This window comes from Apostichopus japonicus, chromosome 21 (assembly GCF_037975245.1).
Source record: "Apostichopus japonicus isolate 1M-3 chromosome 21, ASM3797524v1, whole genome shotgun sequence".
Lineage (NCBI taxonomy): Eukaryota > Metazoa > Echinodermata > Holothuroidea > Aspidochirotida > Stichopodidae > Apostichopus > Apostichopus japonicus.
In genome coordinates, this window is record NC_092581.1 from 10,697,004 (window position 1) to 10,719,411 (window position 22,408).

A 22,408-nucleotide genomic window follows, 5' to 3' on the forward strand; every position below is an offset into this window, starting at 1 on the left:
GGTCACAGGTTGAAAGTCCGCGACGTATATTGCAACACAAAGGGAACTTCCCACAATTGCGAAATTTTTCCCTGAGAGTGGGTAGATTCTACGGCAGCGTTGAATGGACATCATACTTGAGACTTCACACAAATAACGACTGAGACGTCGCAAAATATTTTTAAAAAAAACGTTTTGCAAATTGACGCGATTTTCTAACTACAGTGGCGTTTAATATGGTAGAAAAAAACAATTGGCCGTTTTGCCTACTTGGTACCAAATGTGACCAAAGGTCAACATATCTGCAAATACTCATTTTACGCACTTGGAACGTCTCGTCAAACTTCAAAAATCGTTTTGACGGAAAACTCTTAATCTGTTTTGTTAATTGTTTTTTTTATCCAATTTGCCATATATGCTATCCCTGGATGTGATTTTCCTTCTACAATACCATAGGATTCTTCTTCCAGATTCTGAAATTGTTGGCAAGCTAATTGCTGGTGTCTTTAATTGATAATGAGCGTGTTTGTTAGATTTGCCATCGCCATGTTGCCAGAACGTGAATTAGATGAAACGTTCGGTGTTTTTTTTATAACCTAGTATAGAGCTCGTTAAGTTAAATGATGAGTGGAAAAAAATATTACCTTAAAATATTACATGATAATGCAGGAAAACTCACGTATGTTAAAAATGAAAATATTTTAATGGTGACGCGGTGAGAAAAATTGATGAAGGATAACCCGTGGCATATTGATCTATTAGTTACTTTATTTCAACACTATAATAAAACTGTTCATACAGTTTTAAATTGCTTTGAAACACAGAAATTTCATAATTTTAATAAAAAGTCTTTGATGTTTGGATATAAAAGAAAAGGCTGATGTCGGTAAGATTGATTAGCTATATTAAAAAGATTCACATGACAACAAGAGCGTCTTCTTACGAACACCCCACCCCTCCCCGTCCATGCAAAATATTTGTATTGCTTTTGCTAAAACTTCACAAACATGTCTGTTAGTGCTTTAATTTGACAACATTGCATTCTATGATATGTTAAATCGTATATCAATGTCAAGTACATATTAAACCCACTATGTCAGGGTATCTACATTTAGGTTCTAGAGTGTGAAATGACACACCAGTAGAATAACTGTGGATATAGATATATATGAATATATATATATATGTATACATATGTATATATATATATATATATATATATATATATATATATATATATATATATATATATATATATATATATATATATATATATGAAATATATATATATATATATAAGATAGTGCTTCGAGTCTAATTTAAGCATGTGATATATCATGAAATCGATATGTAAAGTCTCTCTTTGGCACCTGATTTCTGTTACTTTTTAGTTGAAATACAGCGCCTTATAAATTGTTGTATTTCAACTTCGTCCATGTCTTCTTCCTCGCTACCCTTATTGGTAGCAAATTGACAAGGCATTCCATCCACATCTTGATGTTTCTCCTTTGGTCGATCTCCTAACTTCCAGTCTGATACCTCCTTTCCACATCCAACACACATCACTGTAGATGTACCATCAAGACAGTAAAATCCAGTAGCAGCTAAATCGTACCTATCGACGGGACTGCTGAGCGGCCATTTCTCAAAAGACATCAGTCTGTTGAACTCACTCCAGAAGAATTCCATGGCATCTTCCTCGTTGGAGGTTTCTCCAGAATCGGCTTCCTTCTGAGGACTGTCAAACTGTGTTCGTTTCTTGATTTCATTCTCTGATAACTTGATCACAAAATCACACCCCGGATAGATCTTCTTGTGAAGCCTGATCGGAACTTCAAATTCCGACCAGTTGGAAATGACTCCTCTGCATTCATAGCAAACCACTTCATCAGTAGTGCCAGTGCAGCAAAAACCAGCGACTGCCATATCTTTCATTGATATTTCCCCTTTCCACTCCTTAGTCATAAAGGTATTTAGACGATTCTTGTAACATTCCATACCTTTTTGGTCCATACCTTTTTGGTCCATACCTTTTTGGTCCATACCTTTTGGGTCCATACCGTTTGGGTCCATACCTTTTGAGTCCATATCTTTTGGAAATAGCTCCTTAAATTTCTCCTTTTCCATAATGACAGGCATTATCTTTCTGGGTGGTTCCCTTTTAGTAATTCTTTTCAATTTTTCAAAAACCCTCATTTTGTAGCAAGTTACAACACAAACCCAACGGAATGTCGTCCAACAATCTGCAGTAAAGATATTAGAATTTGGTTATTAAAATTAAACAATCATTAAAGTACGTGATATGAAGGTAACTTATTGACCGGAACAAACATCAGATCACTGAGTATAAGTTTGACACTTTATTTTGAAATAAATTGTGTTTTTTGACAAGCCAATAAATTAAGTGTGAGTCCAATATCGTAGACAATTTCGGTTGGTATTAATTTCACCCACCGACAAAGCTCTTAAACAACATTGACAGACATTTGATTCCATCAGACATTACTTTTGTAAAGAATTTCGTCATTTTTCAACATGTGGGCTATAGGAAGATATGCTGGCATCTTAAGACTTCCAAACAAAAAATTAAACATGCATATTAAAAGGAATAATTTAACGGTTTGAGATCAAATCAATAGATAGTTAAGCCTCAATCATCATTGAACATTACAGCCCAATCGTGCAGTGAAGATGAATAGCAAATGCTGAATTATTGCTTTGAAACACATTGATGTATGTATATATCAGTACAAGGCCATGTATGATAACGTGACAGGTGAATTCACACCTTGCGAATATCCCAAACTATCGTATACAGTGGAATTTTTGCTTCTTCAAATTGACTTCGAATAGTTATTCGGCTTAGGCTAATATCCATATGTGACGCACCGACAAAACGGAAACTATACCCTACAACATATTGTTCACTGTTTTACAACAGAAGAAGTAACAATTAAGTACATTAATTAACCGATAACACCTTTCAGAAAGTCTAGCGTGTAATTATATGTAGACTTACCGGTTTAAACTGAGGGAAAAATAGGTTATTTTTCATGCACACTGATCCGCCCAATTGAGCCGGGTGATGTGTAGAAGGAAGACTTACTGTATCGTGGTAGGACTATGCATATATACCGTAGGAACTGCACCCTTGTAGTTATCATATAACATGTTATAAGGTGCAAAGGTTGCAGTGCAAATGTTTGTCTTCAATATCTCACACAGCGTTCTCTAGAGCTGCAGGGAATATACATATTCGAGAAATATGTCAGGCAATATGCTAGCTATATGTCATTGCCAAATACCAAAATATACACTCATTTGGTACTTAACCACGTACGTGCGTACTCTCACGGTGTGTGTTATGTGATCATGTATAGTAGGGGTGGTGGGGGGGGTGATTATCTTTCACCAGGGGTTGGTTTGGGTATAGCATTAATTTCGGAAATACTGCACTAAGAATTAAACAGATGCTAATTGAAATGATTGTGCATGCCACTTTGCAAACATCCGCTATGTTAAGTTTGTGTGAGAGGCTTTACTAAACCTAGGCTTCGAATTCGTGCATTATGTGAACGGGTGTATCAATTAATTTGTCATTAAAAGTCCTGATAACGCGGTATCGTGTTTTTTCTTCTGTTTTTCCGGGAAGGTGACAGTAAAGGGGAGTGGGAGGGGAAGGGTGAGGGAGATTGTTGAATGTTCCACTTTTTGAAGATACCATATAGCCTAGAAAGGCAACTAATGTAAAGTTATAACGTTAACGCCGTTAGAGCATAGATAGAACTTTCTTCAACTAACGTGTCCTACTATTCAGCATATATACACTATGACAACTAATGGCTTTGTCTATTTTGGCACACACAAATGTACCAACCATAATGGTTACATTTTGAACTAGAGTAGGTGAAAGTATATCATAGTAGGGGAAGATAGGGTACGACAGACCCCTTAACCGTCCGAATCAATCGAATTGTCACTGATGTACTCTGTAGCGGTCAGTTCCAAGTTTAAAAGTGGACGATTACACTACAAAGTGTACAGTTTGAAGACCATATGCTGTTTCATGATCGAGAATTAAAGATAATTCTGAAAGTCTGAAAGAGTCAGGGATCCGTTTTGACATGAACGTTTTATTCAACACATCGCTAACGGAAATGTACTTTCTAGAAACTTTTAAGTCTTACATTAAGTAATATCAATTTCCGTACACTTTTAAACATAAATATAAACATATACTTTCGTAACGAAATTAAAGCAAAAAAAGCTCCAGTATATAAAAAAAATATTATATGGATAACTTGGTCTATAAACTTTAATTAAAAACATCCTTAACAGAAACACGTTTATCAGAAAAAGATGAAATTTATGGTAAATATGAAATTCAATGCACAACCGTGGTATAACAACTTTGGTTGGCAAATGATATTTATGCTTTAACTAGTTGGGTAACTTTTCCATTACATTTGTTTTCCTTTATGTTATTTATTGTTTGTATGCATGTAAATATTACAGTGATGATCATATATTAGCTTTCAAACACGTCAATATCATAAATACCATCATTTGTATATCATTGTCGACTCTTGCCTTAGTACTTGTTTGCGTTATAGTCTCACATCTTTATTTTACTTCATCAAATACAATACTTAACATAAAATATTTTACAAGGTTCATACACAAACACGCACACGCATGTTGAGACTAGTTGAACACTAGTAGTAGTAACTTAGAATTTCAGGCATTTGGGCGATCATCGGATAACTAATTCTTACCTATACTTCGCTCTGTCCATAGGACAAAGAGCACACTGCGCCAAGATAGACGCCAACTAACCATAAACCATAACCCATAACCAATATATATATATATATATATATATATATATATATATATATATATATATATATATATATATATATATATATATATATATATATATATATATATATATGCCTGTTATTGTTACTTTTAAGATGACAAACAGTGCGTTATAAATTGTTTTATTTCAACTACGTCCATGTCACCTTCCTCGCTACCCTTATTGATAGCAAATTGACAAGGCATTCCATCCACATCTTGATGTTTCTCCTTTGGTCGATCTCCTAACTTCCAGTCTGATATTTCCTTTCCACACCCAACACAAATCACTGCAGATGTACCATCAACACAGTAGAATCCAGAGTCAGCTAAATCGTACCTATCGACGGGACTGCTGAGCGGCCATTTCTCAAAAGACATCAGTCTGTTGAACTCACTCAAGAAGAATTCCATGACATCTTCCTTGTCGGAGATTTCTCCAGAATCAGTTTCCTTCTGAGGACTGTCAAACTGTATTCGTTTCTTGATTGCATCCATTCGTAAGGTGTTCACAAAATCACACCTTGGATAGATCTTCTTGTGAAGCCTGCTCGGAATTTCAAATTTCGACCAGTTGGAAATGACTCCTTTGCATTTATGGCAAACCACTTTATCAGTAGTGCCAGTGTAGCAAAAACCAGCGACTGCCATATCCTTCATTGATATATCCCCTTTCCACTCCTTAGTCATAAAGGTATTTAGACGATTCTTGTAACATTCCATACCTTTTGGAACTAGCTCCTTAAATGTCTCATTTTCCATAATGACAGGCATTATATTTCTGCGTGGTTCGCATGCAGTAATTCTTTTCAATTTTGCAAAAAGCACCATTTTGTAGCCAGTTACAACACAAACCCAATGTAATGTCTTCCAAAATCTGCAGTAAAGACATTAAAATTTGGTTATTAAAATTAAACAATCACTAAAGTACGTGATATGAAGGTAACTGATTGACCGGAACAAACCTCAGATCAATGAGAACAAGTTTGACACTTTATTTTGAAATGAATTGCGTTTTTGACAAGCCAATAATTTAAGTGTGAATCCAATACCATAGACAGTATTGATGTTAACCATCGACAAAGCTCTAAAACGTGTTATCAAGATTGGCAGACATATGACTCCATCAGACATTACTTTATGATAGATTTTGTCATTTTTCAACACTGGAGCTATAGGAAGACATGGCATCGTAAGACTTCCAAACAACAAATTAAACATGCATGTTAACAGGAACAATTTAACGGTTGGAGTTCAAATCAATACATAGTTAAGAGCTTAAGCCATCATTGAACATTAGAGAGGTAATCGTGCAGTGAAGATTGCAAATGCTGAGTTATTGCTTTGAAACTCATAGATGTATATATATATATATATATATATATATATATATATATATATATATATATATATATATCAGTACAAGACCATGCATGATAACGCGACAGGTGAATTCACACCTCACTTCAGTTATTCGGCTTTGGCTAATATCCATACGTATACGTATATGGAATGACGCACCGACAAAATGGAAACTACCTTAAAACATATTTTGCACTGTTTTACAACAGAAGAAGTAACAAAAACATGAATTAACCGATAGCACCGTTCAAAAAGTCTAGTGTATGTGTAATTATATGTAGACTTACCGTTCCAAACTGGAGGGGGAAAAAAGGATAGCCTATTTTCATAGACAGTGATCCGCCGAATTGAGCCGTGTGATATGTAGCAGAAAGACTTACTCGACCGTGGTAGGAATATGGATATATGCAGTAGGAACTGCACCCTTGTAGTTGTCATATAACATGTTATAAGATATAAATGTTGCAGTGCAAACGTATGTCTTCAATAACCACTCAGTACAAGTTAGCGGTCAATAAGCACAGACAATAGAAGCGGACAATAAGAGCGAACAATAGCAGAAACCAAAAGCAGAAAATTACTACGGTGTAGTATAAAGGCCACATTTAACCCTTATCCTGTCACTGGGTTCTTTGAAGCCAGTCGAGAATATACGTCTTCACACTTGCACGTCGGGCTCGACGCTGCGTGCTACGATCGAATTTTTCAGTCACAGGTATCACAATAATTTTGGGAATGACGACAGGTGGGTGGTCGATTAAGGATGCTTTGGGTGGGGTTGTACCAGACTTTCCCTTTGCAGTTTTAAGGTAAAAGGTTGGTTTTGTGGAGCTTGCAAATTTAGTTTCTGTGAGTAAAGTGACAAATAACCCACAAAAAAAACCTCTAATTTGACAGGCCTTTTGGCAAACAAATCGTCGTTGTAACGGCATACCATGGGGGGTTTTCGAGAAGAGGGAGACACCCTCTACAACGCCTCTGTCGCTATCCAGGGGGCACTTTTTTCGTAACGGGCGTAAGAGGACCCAAAAAGTAGGCCCAGCGGGGAAACTAAATGCGAATTTGACAAGCTTTTTTGGCAAACAAATCGTCGTAGTAGTGGCATACCATTGGGGTTTCGAGTAGAGGGGGACACCCTCTACAATCCTTCTGTCGCTATCCCGGGTGAACCTATTTGTAGCGGGAGTAAGAGAACCCAGAAAGTAGTCACAGCGGGGAAACTAAATGCGAATTTGACAAGCTTTTTTGGCAAACAAACTGTCTTTTTAACGGCGAACCATTGGGGGGGGGGGGGGTGTTCGAGTATGTATATATATAAATATATATATATATATATTAATATATATATATATTAAAATATATATTAATACATATTAATATTTATATATATATGTATATATATATATATATATATATATATATATATATATCAGGTGGGGAAGGGGTACCACCTTCTGCGAGAGACAGTGAACCTACCTTGAAACTACCCAGTGACCTCTCAGCTCCTATTGCGTATTTTTTGGAACTAAACTTCTTACTGGCCATTGTCAATCGCATTTCTTTTCTTGTTAATTGCATAATTGTATTTCCCATAGCCTGGTTGTTCTATTGCATTTTTAATCTATCTGATCAAAATTGCAATTTTACAATAATTGCAAGTCTAGTATGTGCATGAGTTATTTAGCAATATATAATAATCATATAGGGGGAAAACGGTACCCGGGGTCCGATTTGACCAATTTCGGGTATTCCGGTTTTCCCCAGCTGCATTACCATTGCAATACTGATCTCATACGGTGTATTTTATTTCTGAATGGACTTTATACTTAACCGTTTTGTCAGTTACGTGACTGTCAACGTATACCAGGCCTCGACAAAAAAACCTAAAAATACTCGCCAACTGGCGACCGAGTCTAAAATTCTACTCGCCGAAACGTTAACTTTACATTTTTTCTGTCGCTAAATGTTTGTGTGATATAAGCCTAGGTAGTATGGCCTAACTTAGGATATCGCGTTATAGTGTTACTGTTAGTTGTTTACAGCAAAAACGATCTATTTAAATTGTGTTCGTCAAAGTGTTTAAAACATGATATATATATATATGAAAATATAAAACGGTGAAACAATGTTTATGACTTGGTTTGTATGAGTGACCACAAATAGGCCTATAAGCAATGGCATGGCTGACCATATGTAACTTTCACTGGACATGACATCAGACTACTGTACCAGTGTATGTGTTAGTATCGTTAACAAGTTAAGATCACGCTTGGTACTGGCAATAATTATTATCATCGATTATTAATGAGTGTCCAACTTGCAGCTTTCACTGGTCGAGTTAAACATTATGCCAAATTTGTTGATTGGCTCACAAGTTAAAAGTAAGCCTATCGTATAAAGGCAGTGAGCGAATGAGCCACTCGCCAAATTGTAGAGCGTAATGCATTTTTTCTCGCCAGTCGCAAAATTCTAATCGCCATTGGCGAGTTGGCGACCGCCTTTGTCGAGGCCTGACGTATACCAAACTTTTCTTTAGATAAATCGTTAAAAAGCAGCATACTCAGTAAGATCAGGATACACAGGATTATTTCAGATTGACAGAGTTGCGTGCGGTATACGTTATAGTCGATATTTGTTATTATCACTTTGCGAGACGCTTTGCGCACTATAGAAAATCAAAAATAGATGGCGGCATCTCGTTTTATATGTCTTGAGGGTGTTCCGTTTTCCTCGGGAATGCGGAGGGGCCCGGAGGCGGCCCATATTACCCTCAACCCATCTGCTCTCGCTGTGAAACCTTCCTTTTCTTCTTCACCACCCAAACGTTCTGAAAACAAAATAAATATTATGACTGAAAAAATGTCTAAAAAGTCATTTCAGTATAGGTCCACATCGGACTATTTTCCAACAATGGCAGATGTACACTAGTAACTCTAATTGTGGAATGCAGGGACGTAAATCCTCTGGGTTAGGAGTGGGGTTGGGGTTGGGGTGAGGTGGGGTGGAGTGGGGTTGGGGTGGGGGTGTCACCTAGCCTATCAGCAATAGTTGACTCCAATTCTGACATTTATTCTCGAAGCAGAACGGTATTCATTCCATATTCCGTCGGTTCACACGTACCTGGTCAGGAATTATACCTAATAGCCTACATTGGGTATAAAGGGAGATTGGAAATGTTATGAAGCATTACATGGGGGAAATGATAAAGCGCCTCGTTTTGAATAGGTTATTGGTCAAAGATATGTATATTTATCAAAGGTTATTGGCCTGCATTCATATTGCCAAACTTTTTAACAGAGCAGGGCATTGGAATAGATTCTAGAGAATTGCAATTTTTTATCTTTCTGATAAGCGTTTTTTTGCCTTAAAAGTCGCAACGAGAGAACGATATTTACCAAATACTAAAGCTTCCTTCTGCTTACCCCGTGGACCCCCAGAAGGGCTTTCATGATAAACAAAATCCAGAGAAAGTAAAATCCTATCCTCATTCACACTTTTAGTTTTGTACTTTATTGTCGCTACGAGAGAACAAGAAATATCTGGAAACACTGTTGCTTCCGGGAGGTTCCCCTGGAGCCCCACTACGGCACTGACATAGCTTAAATTCCAGACAATTTTGGATTAAATGTTTTTTTTTTCTGACAGACAATTTTTTTCTAAAACTGTTGCAGCGTCCGTATGGCAAGCCGTTTTAACATTTACCTCGCAATTCGACTTAAGTCGAATACATTTCACTTAAGTGGAATACATTCTACTTAAGTGAAATGTTATTCCACTTAAGTAAAATGTATTCCACTTAAGTGGAATTCAATTTCACTTAAGTGGAAATGGATATTTCTATTTCACTTAAGTGGAAATGCATTCCACTTAAGTGGAATTGTATTCCACTTAAGTGAAATTGTATTCCACTTAAGTGGAATGCATTTTCACTTAAGTGGAATTGTATTCCACTTAAGTGGAATACAATTTCACTCAAGTGGAATCATATCTTTTGGGCGTCAATTTCACTTAAGTGGAATTCTGTTCTGCTTAAGTAAAATACAATTCCACTTAAGTGGAATTGTTGATATGTGGCATATATATAAATACAATTTAGGGTAATGTTCGTCGTAACGCATTCAATTGCTCATCACATATAATGATGTATTCGATCCTCGTTGCACGTGTACTTCATGGCTATGGCTATTCATTCACATCTAACATTGCTGGAATGCGATCAAATAATTGTTGTTGCTAGAGACACAATTCGAAGTTTTGTTTCCTCACTTGCACAGGGGAATAATCAGTATGATGCACAACAGAAGCGACTTACATCTTGTTTAAGTAACATAAGCAGAATTCGTAAGTTTTTAGATAGTGAAACTTTTGACGAAATAAAAGATTCCATCCCAAACCCGAAATCCACAAAAAGTAATACGTTCTCTTGCCCTTGTCAATGCGTTTCCGGCTGTAGCTCCAACCACTTGTAAAGTATTTGTTATGGCTTTATTTCGGTAATGGTATTCGTCAGGTACCAGGTCAGGTACGTTCGTACACACCTTGCACAGATGTTAAAGGCGATATCGCTCGTAGACTTTTTTTTGAGGGCGCTGGCATTTTCGAGGTTTCAGCGAGGTTTAGTGGGACTCCGAAAACTCACGTGACCTCGGTGACAAATTTAGATCAGTGAATAGCACAGGCAAGCGTATGCGTAACAAGCCCGTACCCATGCACACATAATGTTATAACACAGCATTTCAGATTATTGTACTGTTTACTGCAAAGGATTTTCGTACGCGATAGTTTGTTGTTTGTGTGCCTTTTGAGTAAAGAATACTGTACGATTTTCGTACAAATACATTCGATAAGACTAGAGTATAGTGACAATCATGGAAAAGGGATCAGGGCAAGGAGAATCGGGCGAAAGAAAACGACCTTATCCTGGAACGAGCGTAGGTTCAAGTGGAGGAAAGCCATTGTTGCATGGACCTGACAAAAACAGCAGTGCAAAGGAACAACAGCGACGAAGAGATGCCACGAAGATCTATCTTCTACGTTCCTACGTAAACTGGCAAATGGAGAAAGAACTCTACAAACATGTCCACGATTTGACTTCTGTTAGCAACGCAGATTTCGCAGAACATTTGCTTCAGGATCACACAAAAAGGTAATGATTTGCTAAGCTAGGCTAAAACTGTATAGGGTAATACTAGTACATAGTAGTACTACAGGGTATTGTCCTAGGTAACTGTCAGTATTGCGAAGTACAGAAAACTGCAAAGTTCGGACACCCCTAAGAAATACACGATTTCACCATGATAACCTACAAGCGAAAGCCAATATCACTAAAAACTGGGAAGCTACAGTTATTTCCTCTCCAAAATGACCCGTGCGCAAGTATGTACGTACATATCTGTCAATAAAATGAAGATAGTTTTTGGGGTATTTTAAGGCTTAGGTGTTCGAACTTCGCAGTGTCTCTGCTATTGTATTTGTAACATACATGATTTGATGAGCCTAGGCTTTGTAACTAGGCCTATCATTCATTATTTTTCCAATGGACCTAGCGTATGCTAACCTTATCATACTTATCCTAGCACAAAATAGCAGTAAGTTGTATTACTGAGTCATCATCATCACTGTTTGTGAATGCTTGTCATGAGGATACTGTATAGGCCGTGGCTATTCTTACGACTAGTCGTAACAATTATTTATAAACTATTCTTACGGCAAATTCAAGTGCAGTAAAGTAAATAAAGCAACTGCGCATGTAGTAGGGGTAACCCAAACATAACCCTAAACCTCAATCCTAACCCTAACCGGAAGTTATTGTTACTCCTCATCGTAAAATTAGTACTCCTAATCATAAAAATAGCAACTGCCCATGCGTAGTCGGAAATTATTCTTACGACTAGTCGTAAGAATAGCCACTTTGTACTGTATACAGTTAAAAATTAAAATATACTTCCTAAAGAAGACTGACAGGGACTGGGGGTCTTTAGTTTCACTCCTCATATTTATGCCATGGAAAGCTGGGCCTTCTCATCACCAAAAAGTAAACTGTTTTTTTGCCTCAACAAATTGATGGAAATATATTTTCTAACCACTAGGCCTAGGTGATCTGTTCATCCCCACCCCCTCCAGGTTCTAAATTGTTATCAGCTGTCCTTGTTTGAGGAATAATTCTTGTGAATGAGCATTTGAAAGAAAAGCCTCACCTATGCCCAGTCATAATTAACTAGGCATACTGTATAACATAGGACTAAGGCCTAGTATTAGTAATAAGTATCTGAATTTAGTGTTCATAGTAACTGTATTCCCTAATTTTGTAATATACACCAGTGAGGAAGGCCTACTGTGCTGTAAAAGTACAACCACATGGACCTGCAATTTTTCCTATAAAAATAATGCATCTACATAAATAATTTAGAATCACTACTAACTGATTCACATGTTTTCACACCGCTGCGTATGCAACTAGACCTTAGGTTTTTCTAAGGTCAGCCACAGCCAGCATATATGCAATCAAGTTTTAATGGTTCATTTGGGAAACAGGGTGTTATACTGTTATCTACTGACTGTCTGTCCAATATTCCAGCAATCATGTGTACATTTCTGTGTTTGGGATTTTTGAAGGAACCCAACTGCTATGCAAGAAATTAGGTAAATTAGCCTCACAAATTGAGGGACCATATTAGTACATATAGCTATACCTATATAAACCTTTATATAGCCATGCCTGGAGGTAAGAAAATACCAGTTTTTTTGTGTAGGCCTGATGCTCATACTTAATGATGCTGTGCTAAGTTATCATATTTTTTATATATAGTCAGTACTATGCTTGTTTTTGTTCAGCTTCTTCTGAATGATCTGATGTTTAGTGTTCAAAAATTATAATATCTGGTCAATTCCATGATAAGGTCAACATCATACCAAAAAATTTAAAATCATTGTACATTAAAATTGTATAAGTTTCCAATAAATAGAATACTTGTAGTTACTAAAAATAATTTTTTCACCCCCGAAACATCATTTGTTTGATTATGGGGTCAGTTATAACAAATGGTTCCCGTTGTAACTAAATTATGAAAAATACAGTGAAATTCATTTTGTGCAGATTTGTACATAGTAATCATAGATATCATCAGTTTTTTGGACTAATTATATCTGCTATAGCATAGTGTTCACTTAATAGCTTCAATTTTTTTCGACATCAAGGCATTAGACAATAGTGGTGAATTGAAAACACCCTCCATTTACTGTCACGCGAGTCACAAAATTTACTGTTTTTGTTTTTTTTCTCCTTGCCTGCACAATAGTTTTACCCCAATTAATGAATATCAAGTCTACACATAGATACCAAAGGGATTACTGAATTTTCCTTTCCAGAAGATATTCAAATTTTGCGGAAAATCACCCTTTATGAATGTCACGCGAGTCACGTCACGCTAGTCACGTCAAATCAAGATAGTGTTTCTACCTATTTACTGTGTGTTGGACTAATTATATTTGCTATATAGCATAGTGCTCACTTCATAGCTTCAATTTTATTTTGATATCAAGGCATTAGACAACAGTGGTAAATAGAAAACAGTAAATACCCTCGATTTACTGTCACGGAGTCACAAAATTGACTGTTTTTTTTTTCTCCTTGCCTGCACAATAGTTTTACCCCAATTAATGAATATCAAGTCTTCACATAGATACCAAAAGGATTACTGAATTTTCCTTTTCAGAAGATATTCAAACTTTGCAGAAAATCACCCTTTATGAATGTCACGCGAGTCACGTCACGCGAGTCACGTCAAATCAAGAAAGTGTTTCTACCTATTTACTGTGTGAAAATTACAGGGATGTTATCTAGTTTGATGAATGAATCACTGATTAAAGATATCATATATGCATTCCCCTTTAATTAGGCAACTTGAATAATATGGGCACACATAATGCAACTAATTATCATAATTTCATTTGAAATATCAGAATTTAAAATCATGCATATTTATTCGCAATATAATGCCTATTTTATCACCACATTTGGAAAGTTAGCACATGTCATTGACTTTTTAGTATTATACTAAAACATAATCTACATTTGTATCTGGCAAAGTCATGTGCTATGTCTTGACAACCTTAAGGTCTTAACTGCTCAATCATTCCCAAAATCCTATGAGCAAATGTATCTTCTCAAATATTACACTTTTGGTTTATTCAAATATGACAAATGAGAATGGTAATTTGAATCACATTTTGATAGATCTGTTTCTTCTATAACTTTCAAATGAGTGACTTCAACAGACTAAATATTGTTATAAATATTAATTGACAAAATATATTGCCTGAACAACTGTACTACCCGTACAGTATATTACCTACTGTCTGCAGTCATGAAGGTTACTCCGGGACATTAATATCATCTGGACATTCCCAAGGGAAGTACCTTTTGGACACTTTCTAGACCAATGAATGTTATATTTCACTATGCAAGATCTGTACCTTCAATTCACTACTGCATTTGGTCTAGAACTATCCGAAAAATGAACTTGTCACGCGAGTCACGTTTTCTTGTCACGCGAGTCACAATACATCTTCATCGTTATTTTCATGCGTTACAACTTTTTTTCAAAGTTGCATAGCAATTGAGGTAGAGGTATTTTTCAACTTCAGTATGACTATAAAAAGTGATTGGAAATTTTTTAATAAGACATAAGATATCAAACATTTGTGTATGCATTCTGATTTTTGCTAATAGTAACTGTCATGCGAGTCACGTTTAGTTTTTCACCAATTTCACCCCCAATACTTGAGGTATAAATATTTTTTCTCTACTGTTGTAAGCATTAAGGCGTACATTCACTGCTACATTAATGCTTTTCTCCCAGGTAATTTCTTTATTTGTTAAATGATATCAAATAGAGAGGAATTTGAGTAAAAATGTCACGCGAGTCACCATGGAATTGACCATCTATTAAATTTGGTGGCCGAAACTATCTCTTGTGGAGAGTAATCTAGCGTTAAATTAATGGTAGTCTGAAATCAAGCTATTCATGTAATTAGGAATTTTTCACAATGGTGGGCTTATGTCATGGAGTAAGCTAGCATCTCAATTCTCACTCATGAAACCAACTGCTCACATAAACAGGAAGTTTACACAGTAGGTAAATAATGAGTGTACATCAAACTTTGATCAAAAGACTGGACATCTTTTAGCGATATGAAACCAATCAGTTCACTAAGACAGGAAGTTTACATAGTAAATTTTACATTGACATGTGAGCTCAAGTTGTTGGGCAAGCAGTTGGGCAACACCAAATTATCCTTACAATTCTTGAAAGGTACCGCGGTTTATGGATATGTTGAAGAAGAGTATGAAAGAATATCTCATCCTTATCTGGGTTTAAATCAATGTGGGTTAACAATATGTTATTATTGAAATCTGCCTAAGTGTTTGTTTGTTACTTTTCTCTTTCATATTTTTTCTTGGGTAGGTATGATAAAAACATGTATGTTTGTAATGATTTGGTCATTACCAGATTCATTACGCATACAATTAAGCTTGGGGTGTACAGTAAAACTACTATTTCAGTTATATGATTTACGGACAATTTTTTTTGTTTCATTGTATAGGTTTCAAATGCATCTTTTCCGGAAAGATGCTGAAAGTCAAACAGAGGCATTCTCAGCAGCTGTCACCACAGAAAGATCAGTGGACACTCAGAAAGGAGAAGGTAAATTTATGTTTATCCTTGCATGAATTACAGACTGGAAGAGCAGTGCTAATCTTATCTGATCTGATGTGATTAGAAAAATAATACAATTTCATTCTCATTAAATTCCAAAAGAAAAGAAAAAGATGGTAGCATATTGCTCATCCACTAAAAAGCATACATGTGTATGAGAATTTATAAAAGTTAGTGGGCCTGATATTATCAGGATCTTCTTTAGAGGCAAACTGACTAGTAACAGTAAATTCAAGAGACACAATAGAGCCTGGAACAGAGAGGACATGGTGAACACAAAGAAAGAAGTTAATGGTGTATTGAACAAAAGGAGTCAGTGAAAGCAGAGGTATTTAGATAAACTGTGGAGTACAAAGCGAGGATTAAGTAAGGAGAGAGGGCGAATAAACTATAGCAGAATACAGAGATGGCGCAGGATAAAGTTAGTCATGTCCTTCCTGTATATTGAGTCCATTCAGTTGAATGGTGCTAGGGCACTCCGTCCACTCTCTCTATCTCTGCTGTGGTGTACTATGTCTGAGATGATTAGTCTACGAATTTAGTTACCTGTTGGGACATGTCTTTAATGGTATGATTGCTTTCTAGTCACTTCGCCCAACTGCCATTTCGCCCAACCAGCCTGGTCATTTCGCCCAACCAGCCTGGTCATTCGCCCAACCAGCATGGTCATTTCGCCCAACCATCATAGTCATTTCGCCCAACCAGCATGGTCATTTCGCCCAACCGTGTCGGTCATTTCGCCCAACCTTATTTTTACTAATATTCAGTCAGAATAATATTACTTTTTCTATACCACAAGTTCAATTTGACTTATTTTGGGTTAGGTTACTTCGTAATAGGTAAATAAAAAAGTGAGGTCCACTCGATATCGATCGGAGTCTGAGCAGTTATTTCGGGTATAATGGGAGGATTACACTACTTTAGGCGTTTACGCATATAATGGAAGTTATATTATTATACAAACACAGGGGAATAGGTCTTCATAAAAACCTATCAAACCAAACCCCTAAAACACTATTCCATCCTACTGACTAACAATTCCCGAACGTTTCCTTATTAAATATAAACCCGTCCGTAATATTGAATTACTATATTTAATCAATGTAACCACTTTATCAATATAACCACATATGTAATCACATATGTAATCAATTTAACCACGACTTCAAGCTTCCTTAATACTCGGTTCGTATCCCGTAACGTTAACAATTCCCGAACGTTTACTATATCAAACCTATCAAACCTAACCCCTAAAACACTGATCCATCCTCAAGATTCCTTAATATTCGGTTCGTATCCTGTAACGTTACAAATTCCCGAACGTTTCCTTTTGAAATATCATATTTAATCAAGGTAAGGTTGGGCGAAATGGCAGTTGGGCGAAATGGTTGTTGGGCAAAGTGTCCTGCTTCCGTATGATTGGGGAGCTGAAAGTGTTCCCCTACTGGAGTCTCCATTTTCATGGTATTGACTTGTGACTAGAACTGCTTCTTGAGGGTGGTCTTGGTTTCACCAACATACTCGTAACTTCAATGTCCTCTAAACTCAATGACACCATTTAAATTGAAATATCAGTTTCCAGTGCTGCATAAGTGTGATAAGTTCTAAACAAAAGGTATATTTTTAGTCACAGCCATAGAAGCTATAGCAGGATACTTGCAATCTAGTAACTCTTGTTTTATGTAATCTCTACAGATACTCCTGATCCAGTTACTTCAACACCTCTCAAGAAGCCATCTGCCAATGTTCTGTCCAATGTCACCAGTAGGATTAGATATGGAGCAGCATGGGAGAGAAACCTCAGACTATACGAATACACATTGCCACATTTACATGATCCTGAACAAAAGAGATCATACATATGGCAGGGGCAAGCACTTTTCCCAGACTTTTGTTGACAGGTTGTGCGACATTCACAAACGTTGGATTAGCAGCTAATGATACATCTGCATCACCAGATTGAGATAAATTGCTTTCGTCCATCGTCCATTTTGTTCGATAGTAGCTATGACTGTGAATCAGGAGCTTGGCCACCCTCTAAGTCAATGTGGGCAAGGTTGGGGAAATTCAATCAAGGAGTAACAATCAGAGAATGGCCAGCTTTATATTGTATATAGACCTACACGCACAGCGTGTATAAATATCTGTATCGGTTTATTTATACTGGTGTTCATTTCCGTTGCCAGGAGGGGATATGATTTGAACGTGAGGGGGGGTGGGGAGGGGGTCCCATTTGAAGGGTCCAAACGATGCTAATCTTTACATCTATCTTCTTGAATCACATGTACCCCTATCGACACGATCAATCAGTCCTGTCTCTCACCTCCTCTCATGCACTGGTGTATTTATTTCCTGGCAAGATAACAGTTAGGCATAGTAAGGGTCAGAGGTCATCACAACTTAAAGAGTTGTGCAAGTCCCTGTGGTCTCTTACATCCTGGTAGCAGTAGAGAGAAGAAGCCTAATAGATCAGAAACCATAATCATCTTCTGTTGTGTCTTATTTTCCAGCATCCTTGAAACATTATGTCCTTCCCCTTTGATTTGTTGATGTCATAAAGCTGTATTTATGTTGTGCATTATTTAATTCCAGTATTTAGATTGTATATTCTTCTTGTGTATTTGACAGTATCCCAGTGATCTCCATTTTTCTGCTCTTGGTTTTTTTTCTCTGTACTTTCATATCATATCTATCTCTACCCCTAGCCTCCATCTCCACATTTTCTTTACTTTCTTCCTCCATCCCTTCATCTGTCTTTCACTCTTTCTTTTTTGACCTCTTTCCTCCCCTCTGTTTACCCTGTAATGTTTTAGTTTGCCGACTCCCCCACCCCCGCGTCTCACCCCCAAAAAAGTTCACAAGGTTGACAAGTCTCCCCATGCTAGTCCCAAGCTATACACCCTTGTTGTGGTGACCGTTCAATATACTTGCGGATCAAATGGAAAGCCCCACCCCTTATTCCCAGTGTAATGAATCGGCAAATGGAAGATTATTCGGAGTTGTTCGTGATGGTTCAATGATCTTATAGTCAGGCATAGGCCTATATGGTTCTCTTTGTCCTTCATTGCCGTCGAAGTTTGAAATGAATTAATCGTGCTAGGAACTTCCGGGCAATGTTTAATTTTCTGTGGCAAGAAAAAAAGCTTCCCCCAGTCTCTCCTGGTTGACTATATAGAGCCTGTACGCCTATATGGTCACACAATAGTATAGATAAGTATGATCCATGCAGACAGCTAGTGTATATTTTTTTTAAATTCAATCCAATTTCAGTTAAAGTTTCGAGTTGTAATTCGAGTCAGTCGAGATGAGGTGCCCCATGGTGGAGCTGGGTAACCCACCCCAACCCCGTTGCCGACTTTTTGGCATTTCGTTGGGAGCCGTTCGGAACAAGAAGCAGGATAGTCAATTCTGGGAGTACAGTACGCTGGAAAGCAATACACTGACGTGATTTAGAAAAAAAAGTTTTTTGCTTTGACGGCCGATGCTCAGCGAGACACTTTTCAATGGAAATAACTATTAGTTTATTGTTCATGTACTTATTCCCTTTTTGCCAATCCTTTCTACAGAGGGTGGAGCCGCCCCTTATGGCAACTTATTTTCCTTCCCTTTTCCGTTCAAGTTTCGTTATTTTTTAATTCGGGTCAAAGGGGTGCAAGGACAGGGTTTACGTGCACCGGTTAGGAGGACGGTGTGCAGCTAGCCTGGGCAAGTGCTCTGTGATCGCCTAAAGGGCCCGTTGCCAGGAGTCCAAAATAATTAAATATACATATTTATCTATATATGGTATATGACATAAAATGCTTTGTCTTACCCTCCTGATATATAACTAAAATTTATATATAAAATACAATGTAAGCTGTGACTCTGTCTATGTATAATTAATACCTAAATTGGCTGAAATACCAATTGTTCACACATGACGGACTTGACTTTACGTTTGATACCCAATTTTGTAATCACTTCAGTCAATTTTTTCACTCATTCGCGTTTGTCTTTTTGTGACACCAGTCAGCGTGAATCAGACATAAAGTTCATAACTATTAGTTTCTTGAGCTGTTTCTTGACTTCGACTGCTCACCATGTAGGCCTAAAAGAGTAAAAGCAGGGAACTGCTAGAGTAGCAGCTCCCTGGTCAAATTATTACGCCTGATGCAAAGCTCGACCGTAACCTATACTGTACAGCCCATTAGTTGTGAAAAGTTCTGAACGTAAAACAAAGCACAGTTTTGTATCACACAACACACACGAAAACGCGGCGTAGAACTGCATACTACTGACCAGGGAGTTGTTCCATAACAACTCCCTGTACTGCCACAGACAAGAAACTATGCAGGAATTTCGCCAAGGCCACCGTTCAAGTAACCGAACCCGTTTATTGCTTACTAGCCGTAAATACGGGATTGCTGAGAAATTACGAGACAACAGCGACGAACCGGTAGAGGGTAGTATTGATATTATTTTTGAATCGGGTGGTGTGAAGGACAGAATTTACGAGGAAATTACGAGCGATCCCACCTTTAAGTGCTAGCTGGATCCCGATGGACAGCCGATATTCATTGTGCACATATCGACACCACGTACGTACGTACACGTATCGCGGCAAGTTGTTTATAATGGCGCGCAAAGGCATTGGCAAAGTTTGGCGGTAAATGTACTAGCCAATCACATTCCACTTAAGTGGAATAGACTAGCCAATCACATTCCACTTAAGTGAAATAGACTATCCAATCACATTTCACTTAAGTGGAATGCATTTCCACTTAAGTGGAATTGTATTCCACTTAAGTGAAATAGACAGGACATTTCACTTAAGTGGAATTGTATTCCACTGAAGTAGAATACAATTCCACTTAAGTGAAATGCATTTCCACTTAAGTGGAATACAATTCCACTTAAGTGGAATGCAATTCCACTTAAGTGAAATAGAATTTAGCTTAAGTAAAATGCAGTGACAAGTTGATGAATTCAGCTTAAGTAAAATACAATTAAGCTTAAGTGGAATGGTATTCCACTTAAGTGAAATAGAATTCCACTTAAGTTAAATAGTATTCTGCTTAAGTGAAATTGAATTCCACTTAAGTGAAATGTATTCGACTTAAGTCGCATTGCGAGGTAAATGTTAAAACGGCTTGCCATACGTCCGGGGTCTTTCCCAACCTATACTACCACGAACAATAGCAGTGTACAGTTGCAATTGTTCAAGGTTTATTGGTTTACTTGTCGATATCAAAAGTTGGACTACTTCCTCTCATCATGTCGACTATAATTCCAAATTTCAACATCCCTTCCCCCCTTTTTTTTCTTTTAATTATTCGTTATAAAAAATACCGATATGTAATTATTTCGACTAAACTTCACCAAACTTCAAAAATTCATTTTTCCTGAAAATTTTCGACTATATATTTGGACTATACTCTCGAAAATATGATGTTCATATAAAAGTTCGACTAATGGGAGGATGACGCAATGCCAGTGGCGGAGCGTCCATACAGTCAGGGGGGGGGCGGATCCCCCCCCCCTCCTGACGGACTCAGATGGACTGCTGGCGCCCTTTTCAGTTTTTTACCACTTTTGACTTATTCGCGATTATTTACTTTTTTATTGCGCTCTCATCTACCTATTGACATTTGTCACATTTTGTTGGCGATGACTCCTATTTATTCTTTGTTTATCTGCAAATTAGCAAGGCCCGGAAAGGGTCATTTCCGTCGATCTAGGAAGTATCTTTACTGTATATTCCTGTACGCTCCGCGCCAACCTGTGGTGGCGCTCCTCTTAGATAATGTCCAGAGCCTTATATATAAGGCTCTGATAATGTCGAAAGCGCCCCTACTGACCATTCTCGCCCCCTTGATCAATACCCTAGCTCCGCCACTGCGCAATGCATTGAATGTCCCACATTACTAAAGGTGTAGGTGCCGGCTTCGAAGGGAAGACATATCGACGCTCATGGTAATTGCAAATAACGATTTATTTCATCGGCACTATAATAATTTCACATCTGTATATACCGAGCTTAGTTTGTCATTTTCAGAAATCGCTAATTGATGGTGAAATTAGCAGATATATGTATCTCTCCACTGTGTGTTAAATGTTAACAAAGATAGGTCAGAATATTACAGTTAGTATGCCTATACGTTGAAAACAACGTAACTTTCTAGCGCCACCATTCACAACAACGGAAAAAGAAAAAAAAAAAAAACAAGAACAAACTAAGGTTGCATGAAACTGTATACCAACCATGATTGATGTACTATTCTGTTTATGAAATTTACCCTTTTATATCCTTCTTGTAACATTGAAAAGAAACCTTTTCTTTTGTGTCCATTTTTCAATGTGAAATTAAACAGTCCAATAAACAAATACCAGTATTATGACAAATTAAAATATCAAAACACCAGCCGATCATTCCCACTTTAGACTTCCTCCATGCAGTCTTCAGTTTCATATATAAAGAAACGTTAACAAGAAATTTATTTTGTCTTAGT

At 37.2% G+C, this 22,408-nt stretch overlaps 3 protein-coding genes across 4 annotated transcripts; 1 reads left to right on the forward strand and 2 right to left on the reverse strand.

Moving 5' to 3' along the window:
- Positions 1 to 1,249: 1,249 nt before the first annotated feature.
- Positions 1,250 to 3,161, reverse strand: LOC139963194 (baculoviral IAP repeat-containing protein 3-like). The gene is made up of 2 exons (XM_071963767.1): positions 2,999 to 3,161; positions 1,250 to 2,222 (listed from the first exon to the last, which is right to left on the reverse strand). Exon 2 carries the CDS (start codon positions 2,173 to 2,175, stop codon positions 1,360 to 1,362), a length of 816 nt encoding a protein of 271 aa, XP_071819868.1. The 5' UTR covers positions 2,176 to 2,222; positions 2,999 to 3,161; the 3' UTR covers positions 1,250 to 1,359.
- Positions 3,162 to 4,085: 924 nt separating this feature from the next.
- On the reverse strand, positions 4,086 to 7,467 carry LOC139963195 (baculoviral IAP repeat-containing protein 3-like). Its single transcript, XM_071963768.1, has 2 exons — positions 6,489 to 7,467; positions 4,086 to 5,716 (listed from the first exon to the last, which is right to left on the reverse strand). The coding sequence occupies exon 2, from the start codon at positions 5,668 to 5,670 to the stop codon at positions 4,951 to 4,953; it is 720 nt and encodes a 239-aa protein (XP_071819869.1). The 5' UTR covers positions 5,671 to 5,716; positions 6,489 to 7,467; the 3' UTR covers positions 4,086 to 4,950.
- Positions 7,468 to 10,185: 2,718 nt separating this feature from the next.
- LOC139963196 (uncharacterized) lies at positions 10,186 to 22,107 on the forward strand. Of its 2 annotated transcripts, XM_071963771.1 has the most exons (4): positions 10,186 to 11,158; positions 11,193 to 11,347; positions 15,808 to 15,908; positions 17,616 to 22,107. In XM_071963771.1, exons 2-4 carry the CDS (start codon positions 11,256 to 11,258, stop codon positions 17,816 to 17,818), a joined length of 396 nt encoding a protein of 131 aa, XP_071819872.1. In that variant the 5' UTR covers positions 10,186 to 11,158; positions 11,193 to 11,255; the 3' UTR covers positions 17,819 to 22,107. The 2 variants fall into 2 exon arrangements, with proteins under 2 accessions (XP_071819872.1, XP_071819870.1); XM_071963769.1 differs by having other exon boundaries at positions 10,202 to 11,347.
- Positions 22,108 to 22,408: the final 301 nt, after the last annotated feature.

What these genes read in the sequence shown, in the direction of transcription:
- LOC139963194 (XM_071963767.1), bottom strand. Translation starts at nt 2,175, where the DNA reads ATGAGGGTTTTTGAAAAATTGAAAAGAATTACTAAAAGGGAACCACCC.
- LOC139963195 (XM_071963768.1), bottom strand. Translation starts at nt 5,670, where the DNA reads ATGGTGCTTTTTGCAAAATTGAAAAGAATTACTGCATGCGAACCACGC.
- LOC139963196 (XM_071963769.1), top strand. Translation starts at nt 11,070, where the DNA reads ATGGAAAAGGGATCAGGGCAAGGAGAATCGGGCGAAAGAAAACGACCT. An exon ending in CTTCAGGATCACACAAAAAG is followed by an intron (nt 11,348 to 15,807) that starts GTAATGATTTGC and finishes TTCATTGTATAG; the next exon opens with GTTTCAAATGCATCTTTTCC. An exon ending in GGACACTCAGAAAGGAGAAG is followed by an intron (nt 15,909 to 17,615) that starts GTAAATTTATGT and finishes TAATCTCTACAG; the next exon opens with ATACTCCTGATCCAGTTACT.